Raw genomic sequence first — 25,000 nt, 5'->3', positions numbered from 1 at the left:
CCCGTGGTCTCAGGTGAGAGGTATTGAAGTCCCTATTGAAATCTTTACCCGTGGTCTCAGGTGAGAGGTATTGAAGTCCCTAATCTTTACCCGTGGTCTCAGGTGAGAGGTATTGAAGTCCCTAATCTTTACCCGTGGTCTCAGGTGAGAGGTATCGAAGTCCCTAATCTTTACCCGTGGTCTCAGGTGAGAGGTATTGAAGTCCCTAATCTTTACCCGTGGTCTCAGGTGAGAGGTATTGAAGTCCCTAATCTTTACCCGTGGTCTCAGGTGAGAGGTATTGAAGTCCCTATTGAAATCTTTACCCGTGGTCTCAGGTGAGAGGTATTGTAGTCCCTATTGAAATCTTTACCCGTGGTCTCAGGTGAGAGGTATTGTAGTTATGAATGATGTCATTATTTACCTGTCGTCCTATCAGGTGAGAGTGTGGAGGAGAACGCTAACGTGGTGGTGAGGCTGCTGATTCGTCGTCCCGAGTGCTTTGGCCCCGCCCTGCGCGGAGAGGGGGGGAATGGTCTCCTGGCAGCCATGATGGAAGCCATCGATATATCAGAGGACCCCTGTAGAGACGGACCCTCCCCTACCTCAGAGGCCAGCAGGACACTGTAGGTACCCCTGTAGAGACGGACCCTCCCCTACCTCAGAGGCCAGCAGGACACTGTAGGTACCCCTGTAGAGATGCCTCCCCCCTACCTCAGAGGCCAGCAGGACACTGTAGGTACCCCTGTAGAGATGGACCCTCCCCTACCTCAGAGGCCAGCAGGACACTGTAGGTACCCCTGTAGAGACGGACCCTCCCCTACCTCAGAGGCCAGCAGCACACTGTAGGTACCCCTGTAGAGATGCCTCCCCCCTACCTCAGAGGCCAGCAGGACACTGTAGGTACCCCTGTAGAGACGGACCCTCCCCTACCTCAGAGGCCAGCAGGACACTGTAGGTACCCCTGTAGAGACGGACCCTCCCCTACCTCAGAGGCTAGCAGGACACTGTAGGTACCCCTGTAGAGATGGACCCTCCCCTACCTCAGAGGCCAGCAGGACACTGTAGGTACCCCTGTAGAGACGGACCCTCCCCTACCTCAGAGGCCAGCAGGACACTGTAGGTACCCCTGTAGAGATGCCTCCCCCCTACCTCAGAGGCCAGCAGGACACTGTAGGTACCCCTGTAGAGACGGACCCTCCCCTACCTCAGAGGCCAGCAGGACACTGTAGGTACCCCTGTAGAGACGGGCCCTCCCCTACCTCAGAGGCCAGCAGGACACTGTAGGTACCCCTGTAGAGATGGACCCTCCCCTACCTCAGAGGCCAGCAGGACACTGTAGGTACCCTGTCATAGCAGGACACGGTAGGTACCCCTGTCATAGCAGGACACTGTAGGTACCCCTTTCATAGCAGGACACTGTAGGTACCCCTGTCGTAGCAGGACACTGTAGGTACCCCTGTCATAGCAGGACACTGTAGGTACCCCTGTCATAGGACACGGTAGGTACCCCTGTCATAGCAGGACACTGTAGGTACCCCTGTCATAGCAGGACACTGTAGGTACCCCTGTCATAGCAGGACACTGTAGGTACCCCTGTCATAGGACACGGTAGGTACCCCTGTCATAGCAGGACACTGTAGGTGCCACTGTCATAGCAGGACACTGTAGGTACCCCTGACATAGCAGGACACTGTAGGTACCCCTGTCATAGGACACGGTAGGTACCCCTGTCATAGCAGGACACTGTAGGTACCCCTGACATAGCAGGACACTGTAGGTTCCATTGAACTGGGCTCTAACCCTAACACTGTAGGGATGGGTTCTTCTCCTACCTCTATATTACCTCTCTCTGTCCCGTTCTCTCTCACCTTCTGTCTCTCTCCCTTTCTCCTCCCCCTCCAACTCTAAATCCATCCCTACCCCCCCCCCCCCCCCCCCCCCCGTTCTCTGCCGTCCACTCTCCCTCCCTCTGGACTCTCTCCTGCCTCCCCCGTGCCAGAATATGTCCTCATTACTCCTCAGTGGTCCTGTTCTGTCTGGCCATGCTACCAGGTGTTCTATAAAAGTCCCTTAGATAGTCTGCCCTACTCTTATCAGGCATCAGACTCAGAAACAATGACCCAACACACCTCCAGGCTGTGTAAGGGCTATTTGACCAAGAAGGAGAGTGATGGAGTGCTGCATCAGATGACCTGGCCTCCACAATCAACCGACATCAACCCAATTGAGATGGTTTGGGATGAGTTGGACCGCAGAGGGAAGTAAAATCAGCCAACAAGTGCTCAGCATATGAGGGAACTCCTTCAAGACTGTTTGAAAAGCATTCCTCATGAAGCTGGTTGAGAGAACGCCAAGAGTGTGCAAAGCTGTCATTAAGGCAAAATAAAATATATTTTGATTTGTTTAACACTTTTTTGGTTACTACATGATTCCATATGTGTTATTTCATAGTTTTGATGTCTTCACTATTATTCTACAATGTAGAAAATAGTAAAAATAAAGAAAAACCCTTGAATGAGAAGGTGTCCAAACTTTTGACTTGTACTGTGTGTGTGTGTGTGCCTGTGCCTGTGCCTGTGCCTGTGTCTGTGTCTGTGTGTGTATGTGTGTGTGTGTGTGTGTGTGTCCTCAGCAGTGAGGTGTTATTGGAGGATGAGGAAGACGACACTATTCACATGGGAAACGCTATAATGACCTTCTACGCAGCCCTCATAGACCTGCTGGGGCGCTGCGCCCCTGAGATGCACGTGAGTCTCACACACACACACACACACACACACACACACACACACACACACACACACACACACACACACAGACCTGCTGGGGCACTGCGCCCCTGGGATGCACGTGAGTCTCACACACACACGCACACACACACACACAGACCTGCTGGGGCGCTGCGCCCCTGAGCCTGAGATGCACGTGAGTCACAGATAGAGGGGGAGTCAATGCCTTAGACAGACAGACTGAATGATTGACTGACAAACGGACAGGCAGTCTTAGAACCAATAGGGTGGCTTTGAGACTGGGACACTGTAAGAGCCAATAGGGTGCTATTTGAGACAGGGACACTGTAAGGGCTCTGGTCAACAGTAGTGTTCTATATAGGGAATAGGGCTCTGGTCAACAGTAGTGTTCTATATAGGGAATAGGGCTCTGGTCAACAGTAGTGTTCTATATAGGGAATAGGGCTCTGGTCAACAGTAGTGTACTATATAGGGAATAGGGCTCTGGTCAACAGTAGTGTTCCATATAGGGAATAGGACCCTGGTCAACAGTAGTGTACTATATAGGGAATAGGGCTCTGGTCAACAGTAGTGTACTATATAGGGAATAGGGCTCTGGTCAACAGTAGTGTTCTATATAGGGCTCTGGTCAACAGTAGTGCTCTATATAGGGAATAGGGCTCTGGTCAACAGTAGTGTTCTATATAGGGAATAGGGCTCTGGTCAACAGTAGTGTTCTATATAGGGAATAGGGCTCTGGTCAACAGTAGTGTTCTATATAGGGAATAGGGCTCTGGTCAACAGTAGTGTTCTATATAGGGAATAGGGCTCTGGTCAACAGTAGTGTTCTATATAGGGAATAGGGCTCTGGTTAACAGTAGTGTTCTATATAGGGAATAGGGGTCTGGTCAACAGTAGTGTTCTATATAGGGAATAGGGCTCTGGTCAACAGTAGTGTTCCATATAGGGAATAGGACCCTGGTCAACAGTAGTGTACTATATATGGAATAGGGCTCTGGTCAACAGTAGTGTACTATATAGGGAATAGGGCTCTGGTCAACAGTAGTGTTCTATATAGGGCTCTGGTCAACAGTAGTGCTCTATATAGGGAATAGGGCTCTGGTCAACAGTAGTGTTCTATATAGGGAATAGGGCTCTGGTCAACAGTAGTGTTCTATATAGGGAATAGGGCTCTGGTTAACAGTAGTGTTCTATATAGGGAATAGGGCTCTGGTCAACAGTAGTGTTCTATATAGGGAATAGGGCTCTGGTCAACAGTAGTGTTCTATATAGGGAATAGGGCTCTGGTCAACAGTAGTGTTCTATATAGGGAATAGGGCTCTGGTCAACAGTAGTGTACTATATAGGGAATAGGGCTCTGGTCAACAGTAGTGTACTATATAGGGAATAGGGCTCTGGTCAACAGTAGTGTACTATATAGGGAATAGGGCTCTGGTCAACAGTAGTGTACTATATAGGGAATAGGGCTCTGGTCAACAGTAGTGCTCTATATAGGGAATAGGGCTCTGGTCAACAGTAGTGCTCTATATAGGGAATAGGGCTCTGGTCAACAGTAGTGCTCTATATAGGGAATAGGGCTCTGGTCAACAGTAGTGCACTATATAGGGAATAGGGCTCTGGTCAACAGTAGTGTTCTATATAGGGAATAGGGCTCTGGTCAACAGTAGTGTTCTATATAGGGAATAGGGCTCTGGTCAACAGTAGTGTACTATATAGGGAATAGGGCTCTGGTCAACAGTAGTGTACTATATAGGGAATAGGGCTCTGGTCAACAGTAGTGTACTATATAGGGAATAGGGCTCTGGTCAACAGTAGTGTACTATATAGGGAATAGGGCTCTGGTCAACAGTAGTGCTCTATATAGGGAATAGGGCTCTGGTCAACAGTAGTGCTCTATATAGGGAATAGGGCTCTGGTCAACAGTAGTGCTCTATATAGGGAATAGGGCTCTGGTCAACAGTAGTGCACTATATAGGGAATAGGGCTCTGGTCAACAGTAGTGTTCTATATAGGGAATAGGGCTCTGGTCAACAGTAGTGTTCTATATAGGGAATAGGGCTCTGGTCAACAGTAGTGTTCTATATAGGGAATAGGGCTCTGGTCAACAGTAGTGTTCTATATAGGTCTCTGGTCAACAGTAGTGTTCTATATAGGGAATAGGGCTCTGGTCAACAGTAGTGTACTATATAGGGCTCTGGTCAACAGTAGTGTTCTATATAGGGAATAGGGCTCTGGTCAACAGTAGTGTTCTATATAGGGAATAGGGCTCTGGTCAACAGTAGTGTACTATATAGGGCTCTGGTCAACAGTAGTGTTCTATATAGGGAATAGGGCTCTGGTCAACAGTAGTGTTCTATATAGGGAATAGGGCTCTGGTCAACAGTAGTGTTCTATATAGGGAATAGGGCTCTGGTCAACAGTAGTGTTCTATATAGGGCTCTGGTCAACAGTAGTGTTCTATATAGGGAATAGGGCTCTGGTCAACAGTAGTGTTCTATATAGGGAATAGGGCTCTGGTCAACAGTAGTGTTCTATATAGGGAATAGGGCTCTGGTCAACAGTAGTGTTCTATATAGGGAATAGGGCTCTGGTCAACAGTAGTGTACTATATAGGGCTCTGGTCAACAGTAGTGTTCTATATAGGGAATAGGGCTCTGGTCAACAGTAGTGTTCTATATAGGGAATAGGGCTCTGGTCAACAGTAGTGTTCTATATAGGGAATAGGGCTCTGGTCAACAGTAGTGTTCTATATAGGGCTCTGGTCAACAGTAGTGTTCTATATAGGGAATAGGGCTCTGGTCAACAGTAGTGTACTATATAGGGCTCTGGTCAACAGTAGTGTTCTATATAGGGAATAGGGCTCTGGTCAACAGTAGTGTTCTATATAGGGAATAGGGCTCTGGTCAACAGTAGTGTACTATATAGGGCTCTGGTCAACAGTAGTGTTCTATATAGGGAATAGGGCTCTGGTCAACAGTAGTGTTCTATATAGGGAATAGGGCTCTGGTCAACAGTAGTGTTCTATATAGGGAATAGGGCTCTGGTCAACAGTAGTGTTCTATATAGGGCTCTGGTCAACAGTAGTGTTCTATATAGGGAATAGGGCTCTGGTCAACAGTAGTGTTCTATATAGGGAATAGGGCTCTGGTCAACAGTAGTGTTCTATATAGGGCTCTGGTCAACAGTAGTGTTCTATATAGGGAATAGGGCTCTGGTCAACAGTAGTGTTCTATATAGGGAATAGGGCTCTGGTCAACAGTAGTGTTCTATATAGGGCTCTGGTCAACAGTAGTGTTCTATATAGGGAATAGGGCTCTGGTCAACAGTAGTGTACTATATAGGGAATAGGGCTCTGGTCAACAGTAGTGTTCTATATAGGGCTCTGGTCAACAGTAGTGTTCTATATGGGGCTCTGGTCAACAGTAGTGTTCTATATAGGGAATAGGGCTCTGGTCAACAGTAGTGTTCTATATAGGGAATAGGGCTCTGGTCAACAGTAGTGTACTATATAGGGAATAGGGCTCTGGTCAACAGTAGTGTTCTATATAGGGAATAGGGCTCTGGTCAACAGTAGTGTTCTATATAGGGAATAGGGCTCTGGTCAACAGTAGTGTTCTATATAGGGAATAGGGCTCTGGTCAACAGTAGTGTTCTATATAGGGAATAGGGCTCTGGTCAACAGTAGTGTTCTATATAGGGAATAGGGCTCTGGTCAACAGTAGTGTTCTATATAGGGAATAGGGCTGTTTTAGTTGTATTTTGTCATTATTACGGACCCCATTAGCTGCTGCCTCGATCTTCCTGGGGTCCAGACATATTAAGGCTCATCACATTTGGGATACAGACATTCCCTGAGGGGGGGTGTTGTGTGTTTTCCAGCTGATTCATGCTGGGAAGGGTGAGGCCATCAGGATACGAGCCATCCTACGTTCCCTGATCCCTATAGAGGACCTGGAAGGAGTGATCAGCATCCCGTTCCCCATGCCAACTCTGGCCAAAGGTGGGTGGAAACTATCCCCGCTAAACCTCTCAGGCGTTGCAGGGGTGTAGATATTACCCAAGGTTCACCCGAACTGACCTAAAGCCATCCACTACTCTGTTAAACTGACCTAAAACTATCCACTACTCTATTAAACTGACCTAGAACCATCTACTACTCTGTTAAACTGACCTAGAACCATCCACTACTCTGTTAAACTGACCTAAAACCATCCACTACTCTGTTAAACTAAAACCATCCACTACTCTGTTAAACTGACCTAAAACCATCCACTACTCTGTTAAACTGACCTAAAACCATCCACTACTCTGTTAAACTAAAACCATCCACTACTCTGTTAAACTGAACTAAAACCATCCACTACTCTGTTAAACTGACCTAAAACCATCCACTACTCTGTTAAACTGACTTAAAACCATCCACTACTCTGTTAAACTGACCTAAAACCATCCACTACTCTGTTAAACTGACCTAAAACCATCCACTACTCTGTTAAACTAAAACCATCCACTACTCTGTTGAACTAAAACCATCCACTACTCTGTTGAACTAAAACCATCCACTACTCTGTTAAACTGACCTAAAACCATCCACTACTCTGTTGAACTAAAACCATCCACTACTCTGTTAAACTGACCTAGAACCATCCACTACTCTGTTAAACTAAAACCATCCACTACTCTTTTAAACTAAAACCATCCACTACTCTGTTAAACTGACCTAAAACCATCCACTACTCTGTTAAACTGACTTAAAACCATCCACTACTCTGTTAAACTGACCTAGAACCATCCACTACTCTGTTAAACTGACCTAAAACCATCCACTACTCTGTTAAACTGATCTAAAACCATCCACTACTCTGTTAAACTGACCTAAAACCATCCACTACTCTGTTAAACTGACCTAAAACCATCCACTACTCTGTTGAACTAAAACCATCCACTACTCTGTTGAACTAAAACCATCCACTACTCTGTTGAACTAAAACCATCCACTACTCTGTTAAACTGACCTAAAACCATCCACTACTCTGTTAAACTGACCTAAAAATATTCTCAAGTCTTTATCCAGTCAATAGTTAAACCTGACATTTTCATTTATTTGACCTTTATTTAACCAGGCAAGTCAGTTAAGAACACATTATTATTTACAATGACGGCCTAGGAACAGTGGGTTAACTGCCTTCAGGGGCAGAAAGACAGATTTGTACCTTGTCAGCTCAGGGATTTGAACTTGCAACCTTTCGGTTGCTAGTCCAACACTCTAACCACTAAGCTACCCTGCCACCCCATCTGACTCTGGTCTGGCCTGTCTGTTGTGTGTGTCTAGATGGGTCAGTGATGGAGTCTGACTCTGGTCTGTCTGTTGTGTGTCTAGATGGGTCAGTGGTGGAGTCTGACTCTGGTCTGTCTGTTGTGTGTCTAGATGGGTCAGTGTAGGAGTCTGACTCTGGTCTGTCTGTTGTGTGTCTAGATGGGTCAGTGGTAGAGTCTGACTCTGGTCTGTCTGTTGTGTGTCTAGATGGGTCAGTGTTGGAGTCTGACTCTGGTCTGTCTGTTGTGTGTCTAGATGGGTCAGTGGTAGAGTCTGACTCTGGTCTGTCTGTTGTGTGTCTAGATGGGTCAGTGATAGAGTCTGTCTGTTGTGTGTCTAGATGGGTCAGTGGTGGAGTCTGTTTGTTGTGTGTCTAGATGGGTCAGTGGTGGAGTCTGTTCTGTCTGTTGTGTGTCTAGATGGGTCAGTGGTGGAGTCTGACTCTGGTCTGTCTGTTGTGTGTCTAGATGGGTCAGTGGTGGAGTCTGTTCTGTCTGTTGTGTGTCTAGATGGGTCAGTGGTGGAGTCTGACTCTGGTCTGTCTGTTGTCTGTGTCTAGATGGGTCTGTGGTAGAGTCTGACTCTGGTCTGTCTGTTGTGTGTCTAGATAGGTCAGTGGTAGAGTCTGACTCTGGTCTGTCTGTTGTGTGTCTAGATGGGTCAGTGGTGGAGTCTGTCTGTTGTGTGTTTAGATGGGTCAGTGGTGGAGTCTGTCTGTTGTGTGTCTAGATGGGTCAGTGGTAGAGTCTGTCTGTTGTGTGTCTAGATGGGTCAGTGGTGGAGTCTGTCTGTTGTGTGTCTAGATGGGTCAGTGGTAGAGCCTGACTCTGGTCTGTCTGTTGTGTGTCTAGATGGGTCAGTGGTAGAGTCTGTCTGTTGTGTGTCTAGATGGGTCAGTGGTGGAGTCTGTCTGTTGTGTGTCTAGATGGGTCAGTGGTAGAGCCTGACTCTGGTCTGTCTGTTGTGTGTCTAGATGGGTCAGTGTTGAAGTCTGACTCTGGTCTGTCTGTTGTGTGTCTAGATGGGTCAGTGGTGGAGTCTGACTCTGGTCTGTCTGTTGTCTGTGTCTAGATGGGTCTGTGGTAGAGTCTGACTCTGGTCTGTCTGTTGTGTGTGTCTAGATGGGTCAGTGGTGGAGTCTGTCTGTTGTGTGTCTAGATGGGTCAGTGGTGGAGTCTGTCTGTTGTGTGTTTAGATGGGTCAGTGGTGGAGTCTGTCTGTTGTGTGTCTAGATGGGTCAGTGGTAGAGTCTGTCTGTTGTGTGTCTAGATGGGTCAGTGGTGGAGTCTGTCTGTTGTGTGTCTAGATGGGTCAGTGGTAGAGCCTGACTCTGGTCTGTCTGTTGTGTGTCTAGATGGGTCAGTGTTGGAGTCTGACTCTGGTCTGTCTGTTGTGTGTCTAGATGGGTCAGTGGTGGAGTCTGTCTGTTGTGTGTCTAGATGGGTCAGTGGTGGAGTCTGTCTGTTGTGTGTCTAGATGGGTCAGTGGTGGAGTCTGGTCTGTCTGTTGTGTGTCTAGATGGGTCAGTGGTGGAGTCTGACTCTGGTCTGTCTGTTGTGTGTCTAGATGGGTCGGTGGTAGAGCCTGATATGTCAGCGGGGTTCTGTCTGTTGTGTGTCTAGATGGGTCGGTGGTAGAGCCTGATATGTCAGCGGGGTTCTGTCTGTTGTGTGTCTAGATGGGTCGGTGGTAGAGCCTGATATGTCAGCGGGGTTCTGTCCGGACCACAAGGCAGCCATGGTGCTGTTCCTGGACCGGGTCTATGGGATTGAGGACCAGAACTTCCTGCTTCATCTGCTGGAGGTGGGCTTCCTGCCTGACCTCAGGGCTGCTGCCTCACTCGACACAGTGAGTCTCTAACCCAAACCTTGTAGACACAGTGAGTCTCTAACCCTGTAGACACAGTGAGTCTCTAACCCTGTAGACACAGTGAGTCTCTAACCTTATAGACACAGTGAGTCTCTAACCTTATAGACACAGTGAGTCTCTAACCTTATAGACACAGTGAGTCTCTAACCCTATAGACACAGTGAGTCTCTAACCTTATAGACACAGTGAGTCTCTAACCTTATAGACACAGTGAGTCTCTAACCTTATAGACACAGTGAGTCTCTAACCTTATAGACACAGTGAGTCTCTAACCCTGTAGACACAGTAAGTCTCTAACCCAAACCTTATAGACACAGTGAGTCTCTAACCCTGTAGATACAGTGAGTCTCTAACCCTCTAACCTTATAGACACACTGAGCTCTACAGACATGTCCCTGACCCTAACCTCGTCCATGTGTTGTCTCGTTCTCCCCCAGGCTGCTCTGAGCTCTACAGACATGGCCCTGACCCTAACCTCGTCCCTGTGTTGTCTCTATGTTTCTGCCCCCAGGCTGCTCTGAGCTCTACAGACATGGCCCTGACCCTAACCTTGTCCCTGTGTTGTCTCTATGTTTCTGCCCCCAGGCTGCTCTGAGCTCTACAGACATGGCCCTGGCCCTCAACAGGTACCTGTGTACAGCGGTTCTTCCCCTGCTCACTAAGTGTGCCCCACTGTTCGCTGGGACGGAGCCCTACGCCTCGCTCATAGACTCTCTACTTCACACCGTCTACCGTCTCTCTAAAGGATGCTGCCTCACCAAGGCACAGAGAGACGCTATCGAGGAGTGTCTGCTGGCCACCTGTGGGTAAGGAAGGGCTTTCGGGTTACTCTCTGCTAGTATATTTGACTGGCCACCTGTGGGTAAGGAATGGCTTTCGGGTTACTGTCTGCTAGTATATTTGACTGGCCACCTGTGGGTAAGGAAGGGCTTTCGGGTTACTCTCTGCTAGTATATTTGACCTGCCACCTGTGGGTAAGGAATGGCTTTCGGGTTACTGTCTGCTAGTATATTTGACTGGCCACCTGTGGGTAAGGAATGGCTTTCGGGTTACTCTCTGCTAGTATATTTGACTGGCCACCTGTGGGTAAGGAATGGCTTTCGGGTTACTGTCTGCTAGTATATTTGACTGGCCACCTGTGGGTAAGGAAGGGCTTTCGGGTTACTCTCTGCTAGTATATTTGACTGGCCACCTGTGGGTAAGGAATGGCTTTCGGGTTACTCTCTGCTAGTATATTTGACTGGCCACCTGTGGGTAAGGAATGGCTTTCGGGTTACTGTCTGCTAGTATATTTGACTGGCCACCTGTGGGTAAGGAAGGGCTTTCGGGTTACTCTCTGCTAGTATATTTGACTGGCCACCTGTGGGTAAGGGATGGTTACACATGTAAGGATGGTTACACTCTCTATGTGACTATCTGTCTTCTGGCTACAGATGTAGGATGTTAATTTGATCATCCTGTGGATGAAAATTAAAAATGTGTAGTGTATTTGAGGTTTTATAAGGCTTCTGAAGTTTTGTAATTCCGATTTAGAAATGTCAGACTAGATTATCAACCCCTACAGGAATATCCATTCATTATAATCTACATAATAATTCACATTTCCTGTTACTTCAGGATTTTTTTCCTGCTGTAGCAAACTGGCTCAAATTATGAGGTGTAGGTGTGGCTAAGGGATGTTAGGGGGACACTTTCCTACTTCTACGGTAGTGGTCCTTTAATAAGCCTCCGTGTGTGTGTGTGTGTGTGTGTGTGTGTGTGTGTGTGTGTGTGTGTGTGTGTGTGTGTGTGTGTGTGTGTGTGTGTGTGTGTGTGTGTGTGTGTGTGTGTGTGTGTGTGTGTGTGTGTGTGTGTGTGTGTGTGTGTGTGTGTGTGTGTGTGTGTGTGTGTGTGTGTGTGTGTGTGTGTGCGTGTGTGTGTGTGTGTTCCCAGTCAACTGAGGCCGTCCATGATGCAACACCTGCTGAGACGCTTGGTGTTCGATGTTCCTCTCCTCAACGAACACACCAAGATGCCTCTCAAGGTTTCATTCATTCCTCCTCCTCCTCCAACCTCATTATAGTATTGTGTATCTTTCTGAGGTGTTCAGTAATCATGCATCTTTGAGCACGATTGTAGACTGTGTATCTTGATGTTTCAGCTGTTGACCAATCACTACGAGCGTTGTTGGAAGTACTACTGTCTGACGGGCGGCTGGGGGAGCTTTGGGGCGTCGTCGGACGAAGAGCTGCATCTCTCCAGGAAGCTGTTCTGGGGCATCTTCGATGCTCTGTCTCGCAAGGTACAGACTAGATCCAGTGGTGGCTGGTGAGAGGAGGAGGACGGGCTCGTAATAATGTTTGCAACGGAGTAAAGGGGATCGGCATCGAACACCTGGAAACCGTGGAAACCACGCATCGGATGTATTCCATACCGTTCCGCTCATTTCCCGCTCCAGCCATTACAACGAGCCCCGTCCTCCCAAAATGGTGTCACCAACCTCCTGTGGACTACATGTACTGTGGTATTCAGTCCATCTACTGTGGTATTCAGTCCATCTACTGTGGTATTCAGTCCATCTACTGTGGTAATCAGTCTATCTACTGTGGTATTCAGTCCATCTAGTGTGGTATTCAGTAAATCTACTGTGGTATTCAGTATCTACTGTGGTATTCAGTATCTACTGTGGTATTCAGTAAATCTACTGTGGTATTCAGTAAATCTACTGTGGTAATCAGTCCATCTACTGTGGTATTCAGTAAATCTACTGTGGTATTCAGTAAATCTACTGTGGTATTCAGTCCATCTACTGTGGTATTCAGTCCATCTACTGTGGTATTCAGTCCATCTACTGTGCTTATCACAGTGTTGTAGCTATTGAAGATGCTGAGATTGTGATGGTTTAGGGCCCTCTAGTGGTCAGTGGGGAACATCACCTACCATACTATCGTAGCCTCTGAATCCATACAGTTGGAATCCAATACACCTTGTAACTTCACTCACATCGTCTTGTTCACCATCACACTGGGTTATAAAGTGATTCGTGTTTTGTCGAGACAAAGCTTCTTATTAGCCTTTTGACCCGACCAGGGGTCCAGAAGCTGTTTAAACTGTCTCTGACCTGCCCCGACCAGGGGTCCAGAAGCTGTTTAAACTGTCTCTGACCTGCCCCGACCAGGGGTCCAGAAGCTGTTTAAACTGTCTCTGACCTGCCCCGACCAGGGGTCCAGAAGCTGTTTAAACTGTCTCTGACCTGCCCCGACCAGGGGTCCAGAAGCTGTTTAAACTGTCTCTGTCCTGCCCCGACCAGGGGTCCAGAAGCTGTTTAAACTGTCTCTGTCCTGTGCCCCAACCAGGGGTCCAGAAGCTGTTTAAAGTGTCTCTGACCTGCCCCGACCAGGGGTCCAGAAGCTGTTTAAACTGTCTCTGTCCTGTGCCCCAACCAGGGGTCCAGAAGCTGTTTAAAGTGTCTCTGACCTGCCCCGACCAGGGGTCCAGAAGCTGTTTAAACTGTCTCTGTCCTGCCCCGACCAGGGGTCCAGAAGCTGTTTAAACTGTCTCTGTCCTGCCCCGACCAGGGGTCCAGAAGCTGTTTAAACTGTCTCTGACCTGCCCCGACCAGGGGTCCAGAAGCTGTTTAAACTGTCTCTGACCTGCCCCGACCAGGGGTCCAGAAGCTGTTTAAACTGTCTCTGTCCTGCCCCGACCAGGGGTCCAGAAGCTGTTTAAACTGTCTCTGACCTGCCCCGACCAGGGGTCCAGAAGCTGTTTAAACTGTCTCTGACCTGCCCCGACCAGGGGTCCAGAAGCTGTTTAAACTGTCTCTGACCTGCCCCGACCAGGGGTCCAGAAGCTGTTTAAACTGTCTCTGACCTGCCCCGACCAGGGGTCCAGAAGCTGTTTAAACTGTCTCTGACCTGCCCTGACCAGGGGTCCAGAAGCTGTTTAAACTGTCTCTGACCTGCCCCGACCAGGGGTCCAGAAGCTGTTTAAACTGTCTCTGACCTGCCCCGACCAGGGGTCCAGAAGCTGTTTAAACTGTCTCTGTCCTGCCCCGACCAGGGGTCCAGAAGCTGTTTAAACTGTCTCTGACCTGCCCCGACCAGGGGTCCAGAAGCTGTTTAAACTGTCTCTGTCATGTCTGAGTGCTGTGGTTCCTGACTACATACACACACACACACACACAATCTCTCTTCATATGTAGCGGTCTCCTCTCCCTCTCCAGAGGTATGACCAGGAGCTGTTTAAGCTGGCTCTCCCGTGTCTGAGTGCTGTGGCTGGGGCACTACCACCTGACTACATGGAGAGTAACTATGTGGCCGTGATGGAGAAACAGTCCTCTATGGACCCCGAGGGAAACTTCAACCCACAGCCAGCAGACACCACCAAGTAAGACACAGTGGATTCAGTTGATTCAGTCTGAATACATCAAGGTATTCTCTTCTTTCTGATTGGACGTTAACAGTGACGGTCGTTGTACTTCTTTTGTGTCCCTGCTGTGGCCCAGTGTGAACGTCCCGGAGAAGCTGGATCACTTTGTCAGTAAATATGCTGAGCATTCACATGACAAGTGGTCCATGGACAAGGTGAGGGGGTTGTCTCTGGCTCTTGATTGATTGAGGAATTGATTAATTGATTCAGTCATTGATTCATTGATTCAGCCATTGATTAATTGATTCAGTCATTGATTCATTGATTAAATCTTTGATTAATTGATTCAGCCATTGATTAATTGATTCAGTCATTGATTAATTGATTCTGTCATTGATTCATTGAGTCAGTCATTGAGTCATTGATTCAGTCATTGATTCATTGATTCAGCCATTGATTCATTGATTCAGTCATTGATTCATTGATTCAGTCATTGATTAATTGGATTAATGAATGATTTTTAATTCGCTCTCTCTCCTATATCTCTCTCTCGTCTGTCTCAGTTTTCCAACGGCTGGGTTCACGGGGACAAGGTGTGTGAGGCCTCTAAAGTCCACCCTCTCCTCAAGCCCTATAAAGGGTTGTCAGAGAAGGTAAGATCGTACTGGAACACGAGGCTGTGTTCTATCATTTGTTAGTCAGCAACCAGGTCAGACTCAGTTCATCAACAACCAGGTCAGACTCAGTTCATCAACAACCAGGTCAGACTCAGTTCATCAGCAACCAGGTCAGACTCAGTTAATCAACAACCAGGTCAGACTCAGTTCATCAGCAACCAGGTCAGACTCAGTTCATCAACAACCAGGTCAGACTCAGTTCATCAGCAACCAGGTCAGACTCAGTTCATCAACAACCAGGTCAGACTCAGTTCATCAACAACCAGGTCAGACTCAGTTCATCAACAACCAGGTCAGACTCAGTTCATCAACAACCAGGTCAGACTCAGTTCATCAGCAACCAGGTCAGACTCAGTTAATCAACAACCAGGTCAGACTCAGTTCATCAGCAACCAGGTCAGACTCAGTTCATCAACAACCAGGTCAGACTCAGTTCATCAGCAACCAGGTCAGACTCAGTTCATCAGCAACCAGGTCAGACTCAGTTCATCAACAACCAGGTCAGACTCAGTTCATCAACTACCAGGTGAGACTCAGTTCATCAACAACCAGGTCAGACTCAGTTCATCAACAACCAGGTCAGACTCAGTTCATCAACAACCAGGTCAGACTCAGTTCATCAACAACCAGGTCAGACTCAGTTCATCAGCAACCAGGTCAGACTCAGTTCATCAGCAACCAGGTCAGACTCAGTTCATCAACAACCAGGTCAGACTCAGTTCATCAACAACCAGGTCAGACTCAGTTCATCAACTACCAGGTCAGACTCAGTTCATCAACAACCAGGTCAGACTCAGTTCATCAACAACCAGGTCAGACTCAGTTCATCAACAACCAGGTCAGACTCAGTTCATCAACAACCAGGCCAGGTCAGACTCAGTTCATCAACAACCAGGCCAGGTCAGACTCAGTTCATCAACAACCAGGTCAGACTCAGTTCATCAGCAACCAGGTCAGACTCAGTTCATCAACAACCAGGTCAGACTCAGTTCATCAACAACCAGGTCAGACTCAGTTCATCAACAACCAGGTCAGACTCAGTTCATCAACAACCAGGTCAGACTCAGTTCATCAACAACCAGGTCAGACACAGTTTCTCTATGTGTCTCCTCTTCTGTACTGTAGGATAAAGAGGTTTTTGTTTCAAACCGCCAGTCTCTCTCTGAGTCTCTTCCCTGTGAGATATAACTGTCTACCGTCCAGTCTCTCCTCTGTGAGATATATCTGTCTACCGTCCAGTCTCTCTCTGAGTCTCTTCCCTGTGAGATATATCTGTCTACCGTCCAGTCTCTCTCTGAGTCTCTTCTCTGTGAGATATATCTGTCTACCATCCAGTCTCTCTCTGAGTCTCTTCTCTGTGTCCCTCTAGGATAAAGAGTTGTACCGCTGGCCTATCAAGGAGTCTCTGAAGACGATGGTGATGTGGTGCTGGAGTATAGAGAGGACCAGGGAGGGAGACCCAGCCAGCCTACACAACAGAGCACGTAGGATCTCTCAGATCAGCCAGGTAGGAGACAGTCACAGCCTTACTGTAACAACGTACAGTACTGACTGTGATGTGACACACTTCCAGCTGCTCCATCCATTCTAATGCACTGTGTTAAACTGCTCCTAGGAATGCCTTTAAGTGGTCGTCCAATCTCCTCTCTGATTCATACACTTCACAGCTCAGTAGGGACTTTCCCAACAGTAGACACTGACTGTTTCAGCATAGCGGAATATACAGTATGTCCTTCACCTGTCAGAGCAAAGTAGAGGACATGTCAAGTAGCTAACAGTCCTGAGAAGAGTCCTGAGACTACAGGACATGTCAAGTATCTAACAGTCCTGAGAAGAGTCCTGAGAATACAGGACATGTCAAGTAGCTAACGGTCCTTAGAAGAGTCCTGAGACTACAGGACATGTCAAGTAGCTAACAGTCCAGAGAAGAGTCCTGAGACTACAGGACATGTCAAGTAGCTAACAGTCCTTAGAAGAGTCCTGAGACTACAGGACATGTGAAGTAGCTAACAGTCCTTAGAAGAGTCCTGAGACTACAGGAAATGTCAAGTATCTAACAGTCCTTAGAAGAGTCCTCAGACTACAGGACATGTCAAGTAGCTAACAGTCCTTAGAAGAGTCCTGAGACTACAGGACATGTCAAGTAGCTAACACTCCTGTCTCTCCCTCTGTGTTCTTCCCAGCAACACTCTGTCGAAGGAGCTCCAGGTTTCAGCCCCAGACCCATCGACATGAGCAATGTGACACTGTCCCGGGACCTGCACGTGAGTGACATGCTACACATTCTCTGAGTGACACGCTACACATACTCTGAGTGACACGCTACACATACTCTGAGTGACATGCTACACATACTCTGAGTGACATGCTACACATTCTCTGAGTGACACGCTACACATACTCTGAGTGACACACTACACATACTCTGAGTGACACGCTACACATATTCTGAGTGACACGCTACACATACTCTGAGTGACATGCTACACATTCTCTGAGTGACACGCTACACATATTCTGAGTGACACGCTACACATATTCTGAGTGACATGCTACACATTCTCTGAGTGACATGCTACACATTCTCTGAGTGACACGCTACACATATTCTGAGTGACACGCTACACATACTCTGAGTGACACGCTACACATACTCTGAGTGACACGCTAAACATACTCTGAGTGACATGCTACACATACTCTGAGTGACATGTTACACATACTCTGAGTGACACGCTACACATACTCTGAGTGACACGCTAAACATACTCTGAGTGGCACGATACACATACTCTGAGTGACACGCTACACATACTCTGAGTACCATGTGACACGCTATACATACTCTGAGTGACACGCTACACATTCTCTGAGTGACACGCTACACATACTCTGAGTTCCATGTGACATGCTACACATTCTCTGAGTGACACGCTACACATACTCTGAGTGACACGCTACACATACTCTGAGTGACATGCTACAAATATGCTGAGTGACACGCTACACATACTCTAAGTGACACGCTACACATACTCTGAGTGACACGCTACACATACTCTAAGTGACACGCTACACATACTCTGAGTGACACGCTACACATACTCTGAGTGACACGCTACACATACGCTGAGTGACACGCTACACATACTCTGAGTGACACGCTACACATACTCTGAGTGACACGCTACACATACTCTGAGTGACACGCTACACGTGCTCTGAGTGACATGCTACACGTTCTGTGTTACTTGCAACACAAGATGTGTGTATAATGGTTATGACAAAGTAAGCCCCAGTCTAGTTATTAACCAGAGTGTTTCTTATGTCCATTCTTTTCAGTCCATGGCAGAACTGCTTGCAGAGAACTATCATAATATTTGGGCGAAGAAGAAGAAACTTGAACTAGAAGCCAAAGGTGCGTACAGTCGGACAGATTGTCCTTTAGGACAGACTTACCTCTGGTCTGTTAGCTTCCAACACCAAGTAACCAGCTGTTCCTGGTCTTGATTTGGTAACTGGTTTCCTGTTCTTGATCTGTTGCTGTGCCCCTCTGTACCTCTCTCTCTCTCTGTCTCCTGTGTTTAATAGGTAGAACAGTACTCTTTACTGATGAAGGTAACATGACGTCCGACTGTAGCTCGCGCTGCTGCTAGACATCCAACTAGAGACCTTAGATATCTGATAGACATCCAACTAGAGACCTTAGATATCTGTTAGACATCCAACTAGAGACCTTAGATATCTGATAGACATCCAACTAGAGACCTTAGATATCTGCTAAACATCCATCTAGAGACCTTAGATATCTGCTAAACATCCAACTTGAGACATAACTAGAGACCTTAGATATCTGATAGACATTCAACTAGAGACCTTAGATATCTGCTAAACATCCATCTAGAGACCTTGGATATCTGTTAGACATCCAACTAGAGACCTTAGATATCTGCTAAACATCCATCTAGAGACCTTAGATATCTGTTAGACATCCAACTAGAGACCTTAGATATCTGCTAAACATCCATCTAGAGACCTTACATATCTGTTAGACATCCATCTAGAGACTTTTAGATATCTGTTAGACATCCATCTAGAGACCTTAGATACAGTGCCTTGCGAAAGTATTCGGCCCCCTTGAACTTTGCGACCTTTTGCCACATTTCAGGCTTCAAACATAAAGATATAAAACTGTATTTTTTTGTGAAGAATCAACAACAAGTGGGACACAATCATGAAGTGGAACGACATTTATTGGATATTTCAAACTTTTTTAACAAATCAAAATGGAAAAACAGCCCCCTTAAGTTAATACTTTGTAGTGCCACCTTTTGCTGCGATTACAGCTGTAAGTCGCTTGGGGTATGTCTCTATCAGTTTTGCACATCGAGAGACTGAAATTTTTTCCCATTCCTCCTTGCAAAACAGCTCGAGCTCAGTGAGGTTGGATGGAGAGCATTTGTGAACAGCAGTTTTCAGTTCTTTCCACAGATTCTCGATTGGATTCAGGTCTGGACTTTGACTTGGCCATTCTAACACCTGGATATGTTTATTTTTGAACCATTCCATTGTAGATTTTGCTTTATGTTTTGGATCATTGTCTTGTTGGAAGACAAATCTCAGTCCCAGTCTCAGGTCTTTTGCAGACTCCATCAGGTTTTCTTCCAAAATGGTCCTGTATTTGGCTCCATCCATCTTCCCATCAATTTTAACCATCTTCCCTGTCCCTGCTGAAGAAAAGCAGGCCCAAACCATGATGCTGCCACCACCATGTTTGACAGTGGGGATGGTGTGTTCAGGGTGATGAGCTGTGTTGCTTTTACGCCAAACATAACGTTTTGCATTGTTGCCAAAAAGTTCAATTTTGGTTTCATCTGACCAGAGCACCTTCTTCCACATGTTTGGTGTGTCTCCCAGGTGGCTTGTGGCAAACTTTAAACGACACTTTTTATGGATATCTTTAAGAAATGGCTTTCTTCTTGCCACTCTTCCATAAAGGCCAGATGTGTGCAATATACGACTGATTGTTGTCCTATGGACAGAGTCTCCCACCTCAGCTGTAGATCTCTGCAGTTCATCCAGAGTGATCATGGGCCTCTTGGCTACATCTCTGATCAGTCTTCTCCTTGTATGAGCTGAAAGTTTGCACAGTGTTGCACAGTGCTCCTTGGGATGTTTAAAGCTTGGGAAATCTTTTTGTATCCAAATCCGGCTCTAAACATCTTCACAACAGTATCTCGGACCTGCCTGGTGTGTTCCTTGTTCTTCATGATGCTCTCTGCGCTATTAACGGACCTCTGAGACTATCACAGTGCAGGTGCATTTATACGGAGACTTGATTACACACAGGTGGATTGTATTTATCATCATTAGTCATTTAGGTCAACATTGGATCATTCAGAGATCCTCTCTGAACTTCTGGAGAGAGTTTGCTGCACTGAAAGTAAAGGGGCTGAATAATTTTGCACGCCCAATTTTTCAGTTTTTGATTTGTTAAAAAAGTTTGAAATATCCAATAAATGTCGTTCCACTTCATGATTGTGTCCCACTTGTTGTTGATTCTTCACAAAAAAATACAGTTTTATATCTTTATGTTTGAAGCCTGAAATGTGGCAAAAGGTCGCAAAGTTCAAGGGGGCCGAATACTTTCGCAAGGCACTGTATATGTTAGACATCCAACTAGAGACCTTAGATATCTGTTAGACATCCATCTAGAGACCTTAGATATCTGTTAGACATCCATCTAGAGACCTTAGATATCTGTTAGACATCCATCTAGAGACCTTAGATATCTGTTAGACATCCATCTAGAGACCTTAGATATCTGTTAGACATCCAACTAGAGACCTTAGATATCTGCTAAACATCCATCTAGAGACCTTAGATATCTGTTAGACATCCATCTAGAGACCTTAGATATCTGCTAAACATCCAACTAGAGACCTTAGATATCTGTTAGACATCCAACTAGAGACATAAGATATCTGTTAGAGACAGAACTAGAGACATTAGATAGCTGTTAGACATCCATCTAGAGACCTTAGATATCTGTTAGACATCCAACTAGAGACATTAGATATCTGTTAGAGACAGAACTAGAGACATTAGATAGCTGTTAGAGACAGAACTAGAGACCTTAGATAGCTGTTAGAGACAGAACTAGAGACATTAGATAGCTGTTAGAGACAGAACTAGAGACATTAGATAGCTGTTAGAGACAGAACTAGAGACATTAGATAGCTGTTAGAGACAGAACTAGAGACCTTAGATATCTGTTAGAGACAGAACTAGAGACATTAGATAGCTGCACCTCAGCAGCAGGAGTACTACCTGAGATAGCTGGTTTTAAACTCTGTGTAGTTGCACTGTAGGTTAATGACTGTGTTGGCTGGGCCCACAGCTATACTGTGTTGGCTGGGTCCACAGCTATACTGTGTTGGCTGGGCTCACAGCTATACTATGTTGGCTGGGTCCACAGCTATACTGTGTTGGCTGGGCTCACAGCTATACTGTGTTGGCTGGGCTCACAGCTATACTGTGTTGGCTGGGCTCACAGCTATACTGTGTTGGCTGGGCTCACAGCTATACTATGTTGGCTGGGCTCACAGCTATACTGTGTTGGCTGGGCTCACAGCTATACTGTGTTGGCTGGGTCCACAGCTATACTGTGTTGGCTGGGCTCACAGGGCTCACATCTATACTGTGTTGGCTGGGCCCACAGCAATACTGTGTTGGCTGGGCCCACAGCTATACTGTGTTGGCTGGGCCAACAGCTATACTGTGTTGGCTGAGCTCACAGCTATACTGTGTTGGCTGAGCTCACAGCTGTACTGTGTTGGCTGGGTCCACAGCTATACTGTGTTGGCTGGGCCCACAGCTATACTGTGTTGGCTGGGCCCACAGCTATTCTGTGTTGGCTGTGCTCACTGTGCTGGCTGGGCCCACAGTTATACTATGTTGGCGGGGCCCACAGCTATACTGTGTTGGCTGGGTCCACAGCTATATCGTGTTGGCTGTGCTCACTGTGCTGGCTGGGCCCACAGTTATACTATGTTGGCTGGGTCCACAGCTATATCGTGTTGGCTGTGCTCACTGTGCTGGCTGGGCCCACAGTTATACTATGTTGGCGGGGCCCACAGTTATACTGTGTTGGCTGGGCCCACAGTTATACTGTGTTGGCTGGGCCCACAGTTATACTGTGTTGGCTGGGCCCACAGTTTATTATTATTATACGACCATGCTGGTCATCTATGAACATTTGAACATCTTGGCCATGTTCTGTTATAATCTCCACCCGGCACAGCCAGAAGAGGACTGGCCACCCCACATAGCCTGGTTCCTCTCTAGGTTTATAATCTCCACCCGGCACAGTCAGTAGAGGACTGGCCACCCCACATAGCCTGGTTCCTCTCTAGGTTTCTAATCTCCACCCGGCACAGTCAGTAGAGGACTGGCCACCCCACATAGCCTGGTTCCTCTCTAGGTTTCTTCCTAGGTTTTGGCCTTTCTAGGGAGTTTTTCCTAGCCACCGTGCTTCTACACCTGCATTGCTTGCTGTTTGGGGTTTTAGGCTGGGTTTCTGTACAGCACTTTGAGATATCAGCTGATGTACGAAGGGCTATATAAATAAATTTGATTTGATTTGATTTGGGCTCACAGCTATACTGTGTTGGCTGGGCTCACAGCTATACTGTGTTGGCTGGGCCCACAGCTATACTGTGTTGGCTGGGCCCACAGCTATACTGTGTTGGCTGGGCCCACAGCTCTACTGTGTTGTCTGGGCCCACAGCTATACTGTGTTGGCTGGGCTCACAACTATACTGTGTTGGCTGGGCTCACAACTATACTGTGTTGGCTGGGCCCACTGTGTTGGCTGGGCCCACAGGGCCACCAGCCATACTGTGTTGGCTGGGCCCACAGCCATACTGTGTTGGCTGGGCCCACAGCTATACTGTGTTGGCTGGGCCCACAGCTATACTGTGTTGGCTGGGCTCACAGCCATACTGTGTTGGCTGGGCCCACAGCCATACTGTGTTGTCTGGGCCCACAGCTATACTGTGTTGGCTGGGCTCACAGCCATACGGTGTTGGCTGGGCTCACAGCCATACTGTGTTGGCTGGGCCCACAGCTATACTGTGTTGGCTGGGCCCACAGCTATACTGTGTTGGCTGGGCTCACAGCCATACTGTGTTGGCTGGGCCCACAGCCATACTGTGTTGGCTGGGCCCACAGCTATACTGTGTTGGCTGGGCTCACAGCCATACTGTGTTGGCTGGGCTCACAGCCATACTGTGTTGGCTGGGCCCACAGCTATACTGTGTTGGCTGGGTCCACAGCTATACTATACTGCTCACACAAGGACGAGGACTCTCCAAACAGTCACTCCTGCTTCTAGGACGTGCTATCGTAGTACACTTGTAGTTCTGCTTTGCACCTGATTTCCTAACTGCTGGTTTGATTGCAGTTCAGTTAACAACCAGCAGGTGTCACTGTGACACTGTGTGAAGTCCTCTCATTCACTGACGCTGCAACGGTCAATGTCCCCACTATTTTCAAACATCCAAAATGTCTTCCTCTGTCTCAGTGTTTCCTCTGATCTTGTTCCAGGAGGAGGGAACCATCCCTTACTGGTGCCCTATGACACGCTCACCGCCAGAGAGAAATACAAAGACAGAGGAAAAGCCCAAGACATTCTCAAGTTCTTTCAGATAAATGGCTACACTGTGTCCAGGTGAGGATGGTTACACTGTGTCCAGGTGAGGATGGTTATACTGTGTCCAGGTGAGGATGGCTACACTGTGTCCAGGTGAGGATGGCTACACTGTGTCCAGGTGAGGATGGTTATACTGGGTCCAGGTGAGAATGGTTATACTGTGTCCAGGTGAGGATGTGTCCAGGTGAGGATGGTTACACTGTATCCAGGTGAGGATGGTTATACTGTGTCCAGGTGAGGATGGTTAGACTGTGTCCAGGTGAGGATGGTTAGACTGTGTCCAGGTGATGATGGTTATTCTGTGTCCAGGTGAGGATGACTATACTGTGTCCAGGTGAGGATGGTTAGACTGTGTCCAGGTGAGGATGGTTATTCTGTGTCCAGGTGAGGATGGCTATACTGTGTCCAGGTGAGGATGGTTATACTGTGTCCAGGTGAGGATGGTTATTCTGTGTCCAGGTGAGGATGGCTATACTGAGTCCAGGTGAGGATGGTAAGACTGTGTCCAGGTGAGGATGGCTATACTGTGTCCAGGTGAGGATGGTTAGACTGTGTCCAGGTGAGGATGTGTCCAGGTGAGGATGGTTATACTGTGTCCAGGTGAGGATGGTTATACTGTGTCCAGGTGAGGATGTGTCCAGGTGAGGATGGTTACACTGTGTCCAGGTGAGGATGGTTATACTGTGTCCAGGTGAGGATGGCTACACTGTGTCCAGGTGAGGATGGTTATACTGTGTCCAGGTGAGGATGGCTACACTGTGTCCAGGTGAGGATGGTTATACTGGGTCCAGGTGAGAATGGTTATACTGTGTCCAGGTGAGGATGTGTCCAGGTGAGGATGGTTACACTGTGTCCAGGTGAGGATGGCTATACTGTGTCCAGGTGAGGATGGTTAGACTGTGTCCAGGTGAGGATGGTTAGACTGTGTCCAGGTGATGATGGTTATTCTGTGTCCAGGTGAGGATGACTATACTGTGTCCAGGTGAGGATGGTTAGACTGTGTCCAGGTGAGGATGGTTATTCTGTGTCCAGGTGAGGATGGCTATACTGTGTCCAGGTGAGGATGGTTATACTGTGTCCAGGTGAGGATGGCTATACTGTGTCCAGGTGAGGATGGTTAGACTGTGTCCAGGTGAGGATGTGTCCAGGTGAGGATGGTTATACTGTGTCCAGGTGAGGATGGTTATACTGTGTCCAGGTGAGGATGTGTCCAGGTGAGGATGGTTACACTGTGTCCAGGTGAGGATGGTTATACTGTGTCCAGGTGAGGATGGTTATACTGTGTCCAGGTGAGGATGTGTCCAGGTGAGGATGGTTACACTGTGTCCAGGTGAGGATGGTT

The 25,000-nt window shown here is 47.4% G+C and overlaps 1 protein-coding gene across 4 annotated transcripts in view; it reads left to right on the top strand.

Moving 5' to 3' along the window:
* Window positions 1–25,000, top strand: part of LOC109876547 (ryanodine receptor 2) — a 276,342-nt gene that overhangs the window by 108,660 nt on the left and 142,682 nt on the right. For 3 of the 4 annotated variants that reach the window (XM_031813093.1, XM_031813094.1, XM_031813095.1), the window contains 14 exons: window positions 419–605; window positions 2,615–2,729; window positions 6,612–6,732; window positions 9,728–9,897; window positions 10,504–10,724; window positions 11,851–11,941; window positions 12,059–12,199; window positions 14,123–14,286; window positions 14,405–14,483; window positions 14,832–14,921; window positions 16,315–16,452; window positions 17,129–17,209; window positions 18,288–18,363; window positions 23,553–23,676. In XM_031813093.1, coding sequence (XP_031668953.1) covers window positions 419–605; window positions 2,615–2,729; window positions 6,612–6,732; window positions 9,728–9,897; window positions 10,504–10,724; window positions 11,851–11,941; window positions 12,059–12,199; window positions 14,123–14,286; window positions 14,405–14,483; window positions 14,832–14,921; window positions 16,315–16,452; window positions 17,129–17,209; window positions 18,288–18,363; window positions 23,553–23,676 — 1,798 coding nt within the window. The remainder of the gene's footprint in view (window positions 1–418; window positions 606–2,614; window positions 2,730–6,611; window positions 6,733–9,727; window positions 9,898–10,503; window positions 10,725–11,850; window positions 11,942–12,058; window positions 12,200–14,122; window positions 14,287–14,404; window positions 14,484–14,831; window positions 14,922–16,314; window positions 16,453–17,128; window positions 17,210–18,287; window positions 18,364–23,552; window positions 23,677–25,000) is intronic. The other variant, XM_031813092.1, reaches the window with a different exon arrangement.

Source organism: Oncorhynchus kisutch, unplaced genomic scaffold, assembly GCF_002021735.2.
Source record: "Oncorhynchus kisutch isolate 150728-3 unplaced genomic scaffold, Okis_V2 Okis04b-Okis11a_hom, whole genome shotgun sequence".
Taxonomy (NCBI): domain Eukaryota; kingdom Metazoa; phylum Chordata; class Actinopteri; order Salmoniformes; family Salmonidae; genus Oncorhynchus; species Oncorhynchus kisutch.
Note: the sequence above shows the minus strand (reverse complement) of the source record. Positions and strands in the feature narration are given on the sequence as shown.